The following is a 9,574-nucleotide window of genomic DNA, read 5'->3' as shown; positions in this document are numbered from 1 at the left end:
TTAAATTTAAATGAGAATTTGACTCTTACCAATACAATGAAGAAAAATGATTCATAGCTAACCAATATAGTGAGATAAAAGCTTAATGTTGTTATTGTATTAAAATTTATTTAATTTATTGAATAATAAAAAAAACTTACAAAATGAGTATGAAAATATTATGTGTATATGACTTACACTAGTATCCTCCAACCAAATTATAGAAAGCATAAATTTTATAAAGAATTTACATATCCACTATTAAGTTTTTATATATTTATATAATAAATATCTAAATTTTAATATTTATTTATATACCACTATAATCTTTATGTGATATTAAAATATTATTAATATTAATACATTTAAAACAAAATATAATTTTTCATATGTATATGTTTAATATTATTTAGATATCAGAGTATTATATAAATAAATATGAATTTATTTATTAGATTGATAAATATTTATCATAATTGCAGTCGAAGAGACTGAGCTGCCTTCCCGGGTTTTAGTCAGCAAAACCCTAGCTCGGGTGTAAGCTACCGTCTCGGTGTCCTCATGCAAAATGGCTGCTTCACTTTCTCCGCGCATTCATAACTCTCCCACCATGGCCACATCTCTCCGATCTCTTGTACGTCCCTTCCTAAGCCATAACTGGAGGTCATCTAATCATCTATTAAGACCACAGTCGTCTTTCTGTCTTCCCAACCTTAACTGTTCCCGTCTTCCATATGTCTCCTCTCGAAGGGCATTTGGTGTTTTTCACCCAAGGGGTCAGTGTCTTTTTGTCCGCGTGCTACAGAATGGCGTAGCAGAACCCGCGCCGAAAGATACTGCTGCGGATGCCGAGTTGCAGGCTAGAGGGGATAGCACGATGCCGGAAAGGTTCCGCCACCTCAACAAGGAGGCACCTGATCGTCCGGTCCGGTGGCCGTGGGCAATTGGTACGTTAATTAAGAAACAATGTTTGTTCTTGTTCATCCATTGTCCTACTTATGGTAATCTGATTTTAGACATGTTTATGCTGGTTTTGATGCATTGTCATTTTTTGTTTTCAGTCAGGATGATGTATTTTATGTGGAATTTTATCTTTTCAATTCATTTCAGTTGCTCCCATTTCATGCCTGCTGCATTCAATGTCCAAAATCTCAAACTTAATCTGAATGGTAAAAAAGAAAAGATACTGTAGCTCGGTTACTTGTTAATCTGATCAGTACCACGTAGTCGTTATGCGAATTCTACGTTTTATGATAAACCTATTGGTTGTATCTAGAGATGGTTAATCTGTTGTGTGGGAACTTCATACCAATTTTATGGCTGGTCCAAAAACTACTTAATCTTCCTTTCATCATGTTTTCTTAATGGCTTTTTGTTCTAAATTGCATTCATCAAAGTAGGATGCTATATATTTATGCAGATATTGGCAATCTATCCAAAACCTTATGGCGGTCTAAATTCATTTTAAATTGAAGCCTAAAAGTTGTTCAAAGTTTGCTGTTAGATCTTCCTATTATACACAAGTCTTTCTTCCTCGGTCCCTCCCTCCCTCCCCTTACACAAATATGCCCCCTCCCACACACACCACTGCACAACCACCCATACCCACCGCCTACACCACTCTCTTACTCTCATTGTCACTTAGACACACAATTACTAGTGCAATGGGATGCACATGCCCACACACTTGTAGACTTGCAGTCACACTGAAGCAGACACATATTCATACACTCATACATGCTAATATGAATAAATGAATGTGTAGATTAGGATGGATTAGTGTCATTATGAGTTTTAGACTTACTAGGTGATTAGTGCATTAAACGTCACCATCTCCTAACCACCATAAAAAAAAGGGTTGTTGGCATCCTACAATTACCCATAGTGCACCCCTAACCCTGTTGCCAAGACTTTTAAGCAAGTTGCAATTGTCTAGTTATGCATTTTAATGAATTACAAATATTATTCTCTCCCTTTTCTTTGTATTTTTGTGAAATGTTTATATCAAACAGTGCTTTGATTTGGATCAGGTGTTCCTATCAAGCCCATTGCAGTTCAAAATACTGTCAAATTTACTCTCATATTCTTGATCCCACTTTTTTCTTCGGATCTTGCTGCAAAACTATCGACTTTGGTGTTGTCCACCTTCTAGATTCTCATCGCCATATCCGTATTTTTCTTTGTTGGTCGCCTCCACCTATCCTACACTAGATCCTCTTCTCACCTTTGCTCATCTCACTAGATTCACTTCTAGCACCGACATTATCTATCTCATTGTTTCCACGACAGCCAATTGTATCATTGCTTTAAACCCGTTGTCAATTTCCCTTTCGCTCATCTTGTAGTCCGTGAATCAAATCGAGCAACCATGAATTCCTATCCTGATATAAGCTTCCTCCTCAAACATGCCTCCCAGATCTAGCTTTGCATGGTGTCATATGCCTTGATGATCCCCATTGTGTTTGACAGGTCCATATAGGGCCATTTGCCTCCAATGTTCATCATTCCTGTTAAAAATAATTCTATAAAAAGGAACCACCAGCTTCAGTGCATTCCCTCCTTCTAGGCCCATTGCTCTGCTAGCTCAAAAATCAATCATTTTCATTATTATTATTATTATTTTTCAATTTGCTCGACCTTTCGAGCAAGGTTGTTGTCAAGGGGTGGGTAATGATACAAATAAATTTTGGGATAGACTAAGATGTGTTAGTGTCATTATGGATCTTATACATATTATGTGCTTAATATGCTATTAGGTGCCCTTCTATTCCCACTACCCATGTTGAGTATTATAGACCAGCTAGACCTAGACTGGTCCATGTCTACAGGAGGCGGACTCCTTCCCCCTCCACAAGTGTTCAACCCCCTTTGGGGGTGGGGCCATTCTTTAATGCAAAAAATTAATAGATGGTTTAGGAGGAAAAATTCAAAGTAAATGGCTGTTTAGGGATTTAGATGTTTGTTGTTTTGCTTTAAGTAGATTCTTGTACTTAGGGTTTGAGTTATTTTATGTTTTTTTCAAAATTTGGAGAGTTCTTTGGATTTGTATGGACTCTAGCGGTTTTTAGAGATTTGGGAGAGCCGGATCCTCATCTCCAATTGATGATCCATTGTATCTTGCTATTTCTTTCATCTATTATTAGTAAAATCTTTTCTCCTTAGTATTTCCATCAAATTCTTCTTAATTTCTAGTTTGAACCTTGCTGAAATTCAAATTCAGCCAAGGGAAATCACGGAGTATTAGGGCAACAAGCAGTAAAAAATGTTTAAATAATGAAGCTTTGGGTCTCTCTTTTTCTCCCCATAAATACCAGGAGTTGTGAGCATCCTATAATTGCCAAAAGCCTTTCTCCTCTATTACTAGGAGCTTTAGGCAAGCTACAATTGCCTAGTTTTCTATTTAATCCATTATTATTATTATTTTCTCTATTTTTGGGTATTTTTGCAAAATGTTTGTATTGTATGCTCATGTAGTCTGACATAGATATGTGACACATAAATCTTCATAGTGACTCGCATTAGGAAAATGTTTAATTTTTTGCTATTTAACTGAGCTATTGTTGATTATCAATCATAAAGGTGCTAGTTGTGTAGGATAGACTTATGTTCAGTGTTGCAGGAATTTCTAATTTAGATAGAAAAGCCTCGATATGACCTATTTCACTCGAAAGTCACCTATCTTAGAAAAAAAGTGATAATAATTTGGAGTAGGATTTAGTTTAATATTTGAGATCAAACACAGCACGGAAATATCATGATTTAACATTTGACTTGCATTGAGACCCTAAGTTGATTTTTCTGGTAACTAATTGAGGTATAAGCAAGGAAAATGGAAATTTAAACTGGAAATTAATGAATTTCTTTTACATTTTCTATACACAAATTTCTTAAAAAGGCTAGTCATGTCACTGTGCCATTTACTTTTCTGCAGCACTGTTTTTTCTGGTTTATGCCTGGCGGACTGTCTTATGGGAACTTTCAAACTGGAAGAAAGCAGCAATAACTATCTTAAGTTCCGTTGTTTGGTTACTGAAGCTTTCACTAGCCTACGTGTTTCGGTTGATTGGTGATCCTATTACTGGTTTGATTAGATATATTGAATTTGTGCTCTATACTATAAGGTATGTTTATGCCAGTATTGTAGCCTTTGCTCCGGTGCCCGAGCTAACAAGGATAATCTTTTTCACGTCAACTATATTGGCCATTGCTGAAGCTACAGTCCCTAACTCTGTGAACGCCCAGCCATACCTTCTAACGTTGGCTGGAATAGTTGGTTTTGGGACTGTTAGGGGCTTCATTCCTGAGATACCTTTCTGGATGTTCCTCTTTGGTATGTTATTCTACTCAAAGTTTATCAAGAAAAGAGACACTGTTTCTGCTGCTTTGCCATCTGCTGCCTTGTTGGCAGCTGTGGGGGAGCCATGGGTGAGGGGCATTGTTATAACATCCTACCTGGCCCTTGCTATTGCTCAGTATGCTAAGTACTCTAATGATGCTATGGGTACAGAAGTCCCCACAAGCAACAGAATACTACCATTACCTCTTCTTCTAGCTTCGTTAGCTATTGGAATCAATCTTGCTGCAAAGTGGATCCGCTATCGACACTTGACATGGATGATAGTATGATGTAATTTACTAGGACAGTTTCTTGTCTTCTCTTTAATTTTCCTCTGTATCCTATTTAATTGCTATGGTTTTCTTGGAATAAACAGTACATCCCAAAGATTTCTTAATGTTCATAATATATCCATTTTTTTGGTGAAGGTATCATTATTCAGTATATTTGAAAACTAAGAGTAGTTAATGACGATTAATTTGTATTCCTTGCAAATTGGGTTCCTAATGAATTTGGTATGATCGTGTTTAAGTTTTAAAATTTGCATAAATTCTGAGCTTCTTGTCATGCTTATTTTCAATTGTTATACCTGCTTCATCCATTTGTTAGTCTCTGGCTTCAATTATTTCCTTGGAAGCTGCCTTACGTTTGTGAAAATTGCTCCACCATTTGTTTGAGTTCCAGCAAAGTCCTCTACTTGAGGCGTATTAATATGCCACGTAAGATTACATATTGATCAAACGGGCAAGATCATTTATACCTGAAATATTCTTGTGTTTGAACGTTATTGCATTTTTGAATCATTTTACGTATTTTATTGGTATTATTTATTTATTTATTGTTATTATATGCATCATTCTGTAGTGATTCTTTAATTACTTGCCCCTTTTTACAAAAATCATCTAAAAATAAGTGTAAACTGGCTACTGGTAGTAGATACTCTTGTAAAAAATCATTATCATATTAAGACAACATGCAACACTCACTGATGATCAATGAAGATTACCCCCTAATAGTTCGGATAAGGCTAAAAATGATGATGATGAGTATCATACAATCATGCATGATGACCGCTCCAGTAGTATCCTAATTGTTTGATCGAGTGCTTTGTGAATAAGCATTATTTTGTTTATTTTTTTAAATAGTCTGTCATTTCTCTTTTTTTAAAAGTAATTTCTTCTTATTATCCTATTCTGAACTTTTTATCTCATATGATAGATTGTGCATTTTATTGAGGAAGTCTGATCGTTTATACTTCTCTGAGTTTTTTCTATCCTCATGCTAAAATTGCAATATGAGCATGGAGGCATAAAAACTCATAGATTTGGTGTTGTCATCACCTTCATCTCTGCTTGCTTACAAGAGTTTGGAGTTGAATTGCAACACAACATAATTGTTGCTTTACATGCCTTGGTACAACCGCTTTATTTCTGCATGATTTCATAAGAAATTCCCCTTTTCTTGGTCTCGTTTATAAGGTGATCTTATTGAAGAAATCCCTTTTCAACACATTGCAAAAGAGTGGAAAGATGGAGCTGACTGATCCTTTAGGCTGAAACATGTCTTTTATGAGCCTTTTCATGAAGAAATCCCTTTTCAACAGTCTTCAGTGTAAGGTGACACTCAAAATGGAAGGAGAGAGATCTATCATCTTATTGATCTGTTGGGTTTCATATTATGCACTTAAAAGATATAGTTTGTTTGGTTTGGTAATAGTTTAAAATTCTCATATTTTAAATGTCAGTCATGGACAAATGCATTTAGGATTGTTATAATATTAGAAAATTAGATTTATGAGTCATACAATAAAATGATGGGAGAGTAGTATAGCATTGGCTTTAAAAAGGCAGAACCAGTTTGATGTTAATATGGTAAATTTCATTATTGAGGTGAATTTGTGTTAAATAATAGAATGTATATGGAGACAGTTATAGCTTTTATGTGGGTTTTGTTGATCTTATGGAGTAGGTCAACATTTTGAAAAAGAGAGATGTCAGAAGTGTGTTGAAGTCATTGAATGTGTGATAGTTAAAATACTAGTGTTAGATGTTGTTGTGGAGTGAACAAAGATTTGATAATTAGGGTTTGTTTGGGATGACTTTCTTACTGTTTCTGAAAGCTACTTTAAAAAGCAGTAAGAAATAGTACAAAAATTAAAAAAAAAAAGTTGTATTAAAAGTTGTCATGACCCGACCCGGATGCTCAATCTAATGAGGCGGGTACGAAAATTCTGACCATAGAATTCATTAAACATTATACCACTTCTTCTTTTGTATTGAAGAACCACTAAAACATACAATGTAAATTACCTGTTGTCATTTGCATGTCATCTTCTATAGATGAAATCTTTTCTTTCAGCCATCTCTTTTCTTTTGGGTACTTACTTGAAACATTTAAATTCGTGGGTTGAGTTTACTAAGTAAACTCAATGGGTATCTATTTAAAACAATCAATATAAATAATGATTAATATGTATTCTATCATTTCATTAATTTATACATATCCGGACATTTTCTTTCAAAACAATTTAAATCTTTAATATTTCATTTATATTTCCTTTTCTCATTTGATTTGCACAGGAGCACCGTCTCAAAGTACCCAAAGGTACAACCTTTTCCATTTCCATGACATTTTTCTTTTCCTTTTTCGTGCACGAGTACGACATCCTCAGCCAGTACCATAAGGGGGTGAACTCCTTTAGTTTTTCAATACCTTTTCCTTTTATGCTACATTTGTTTTATTTTCATTCATATATGACTTTTTACTTCCTTTTCTTTTCTATTTTCCCTTTTTTTCCTTTTCAATCCTCATTGTTATAATTGTATATAACATATCTTATATATATGCATTTATAAGTATTACCTTTCATTTTCATAAACTTTCAAACATTTATAATGGATGAATTTATTGATAATACTATAAAATCATAATATCTTCACCATTATGAAATACACAATTAATCAATTACTTTAAAAGATTCCAATTATGAATAAACTTATAAAACAATATAATTTACCCACTTTGATCTTTCAGTTCGTCGATCCTTGTCTCAACCTCAGTCTCAAAATTCTATCATTGTTGAATTCCTTGAAGAACCCAACTTGTACCACTTGATTTCTTGCTTTCCTCTTCAAAAATTATCATAAAATAATTTTAGGGATTTATTCTACAAAATTTAATAGAAACATATGATAACAAAATCACTTACAAAAGATGATTATTCCAACTCAAAATCCTTCTCCTTTTTTTTCCGAATTCTTCAAATCTCTTCTTTTGCCTTTAACGAAACACCCCCATTGCTTAGGTGATTGCTTAGATGAAGAATTAGGAAATGATTTATACAGAAAATAAAGAATTAAAAACTAACCTTCTTCTCTTTCTTCCCTCGGCCGTTCCTCCCTTTCATTGAAATTCTCCCAAATTAGCACACCTTTAATGGTAGAAATGAAAAGGAATGATCAATTCTTATCCTCCAACGCGATCGATTGCTAAAAAATGGCAAAAGAAAATCTCGAAATCCCTCCTTCGCACGTTTGGTCCTCCGCCCGCTCTGTTCCGCTGCTATGATTGCGAAATAGCGACCCGCCCTGGGTCGCAACGCCTAATAAAGGATGGGGTGGCCGGTTTGATTGAACCGGCCCCCAACCGGTTCATTACGAAAGTTGCTTCAGAAAGCAATAAAAAGGCCGGCCCAATCGTAACTTCAGAATGGAATTGTAATGTTCAATATTAAATACATGTATTTTTGTATTGATTATGTAGTTGCTTATAATATTCATAATGAAATATCTTTGTGTTTTTTCCAGAAATGTTATAGATCTATTTGTCGAGATATTTGTTGATAATTAATGAATATTTATAACAATGACAAAGATTTATGTGATCATACTTAAATGGTATGCTCTATTGCAAATATGTGACATATTTAAGATGAATTTGCAACAAATGCTTGGTGTACTATATAGTTGATGGATTCTTTTAGCAATCAATTTTTTTCTGAATTAGTTATAGATTCATCACAAATTTGATACACTGTCAAATTTGTTACTAGCCGGAAGTCTCCTTGACTTTAGCCAGAAAGTCATTACAAATTCATCGCAAAATCATCACATATTTGGAAGATCGTCCCAAATACAATAACCTTTTATCTGTAAAATGTTGAATGAAATATTTTTGATGGAGAATTGCTTTTCATAAGTTTGGTGCTTGGCAGTCTTAAGTATTGTCTTTTCTTTGATGAGTTAGATAGTTATTTTTATATTTCTTTAAGTTAGATTAGATCAAGCTGGAATTGTCTTGTCATTCAGTCCACCAAACTCCTCAAAATCTTTCACATCCACACCACTAACTCCATTGCACTTTCTCACACCTTAAACTATACATAGCTAAATCTAGCCATATAACTTATTGAAAGAATGAAAGGTCACCTACTTTTATTTGGTATGAGAAAAAATTTAGAGGCAAGCAAATTTAGCTTGTGGTGGACTTGCCTCGGAAGCTTGTTGGTCACTCTATCAAGTTTAAGATTGGCAAATTCTTTTTAATGATAGATTAATTCCTTATTAATATCTAGGATATTAAGTTAATTATTTAAGCATGCCATGATAGCATAAAAATCTAATTAGTGAGCTTATGTATTTTTGTGAATCTATCACTAAGCTTTGGCTTATGTGCAAACCTTTGTAAGAGAGTGTTTTGTTTCTTATTTTAAAGCTTTGCCTTTGATATCAAAATAACTTGTTTAATATTTTTTTTCTTAAATATTTTTCTTGTGGGTATAATCTTCTTATTTTTTTATTAAATATCTTAAACTTTATAGTTAATAAGTTATAGAAAAGTTTTTTTTGACCAAAATGGGTTAACGGGCTTGGTTTGGGTCATTTGGGTTGCTAGCGGGTCGCCTTCAGGTTTTTTTTACCTGTTTATTAAATGAGTCGGATTCAGGTGATTGAATTTGTGTCTGGTCAATTTCAGGTCGGATGTGAATATGATCCATTAACCCACTTTAACACTCCTAATAGGAAACAATCATTTCATAAGAATTGAGTTATGATGCACCGACACGGACACGTCGACACGGACAAGACACGACACGGACACGGGACACAGCATTTTTTAAAACCATAGGACACGGGTGCGGCGTGGACACGACATAATAATTTTTTAATATAATATATATAAATTAAGTTGACATTATATTAAAAATGACAAACAATAATAAATCAATTTCATGATAACTTGTTTAGCTTATAACAAAAA

At 34.1% G+C, this 9,574-nt stretch overlaps 1 protein-coding gene and 1 non-coding gene across 2 annotated transcripts; both read left to right on the top strand.

Annotated features, from left to right (window-relative positions):
- Window positions 1–461: 461 nt before the first annotated feature.
- Window positions 462–4,746, top strand: LOC110112071. Its single transcript, XM_020844158.2, has 2 exons — window positions 462–926; window positions 3,911–4,746. The coding sequence occupies exons 1-2, from the start codon at window positions 548–550 to the stop codon at window positions 4,603–4,605; spliced, it is 1,074 nt and encodes a 357-aa protein (XP_020699817.1). The 5' UTR covers window positions 462–547; the 3' UTR covers window positions 4,606–4,746.
- Window positions 4,747–5,601: 855 nt separating this feature from the next.
- On the top strand, window positions 5,602–5,708 carry LOC114579405. The gene has a single exon (XR_003700347.1). It is a non-coding gene; the product is annotated as a small nucleolar RNA snoR97 (small nucleolar RNA).
- Window positions 5,709–9,574: the final 3,866 nt, after the last annotated feature.

The sequence above is a fragment of the Dendrobium catenatum genome, unplaced genomic scaffold, assembly GCF_001605985.2.
Source record: "Dendrobium catenatum unplaced genomic scaffold, ASM160598v2 fragScaff_scaffold_370, whole genome shotgun sequence".
NCBI classification, from domain to species: domain Eukaryota; kingdom Viridiplantae; phylum Streptophyta; class Magnoliopsida; order Asparagales; family Orchidaceae; genus Dendrobium; species Dendrobium catenatum.
Note: the sequence above shows the minus strand (reverse complement) of the source record. Positions and strands in the feature narration are given on the sequence as shown.

Excerpts from the sequence above, each read along its gene's own strand:
- LOC110112071 (XM_020844158.2), top strand. The coding sequence starts at position 548 with ATGGCTGCTTCACTTTCTCCGCGCATTCATAACTCTCCCACCATGGCC. Across the intron at positions 927-3,910 it reads CCGGTGGCCGTGGGCAATTG|CACTGTTTTTTCTGGTTTAT; the intron begins GTACGTTAATTA and ends ACTTTTCTGCAG.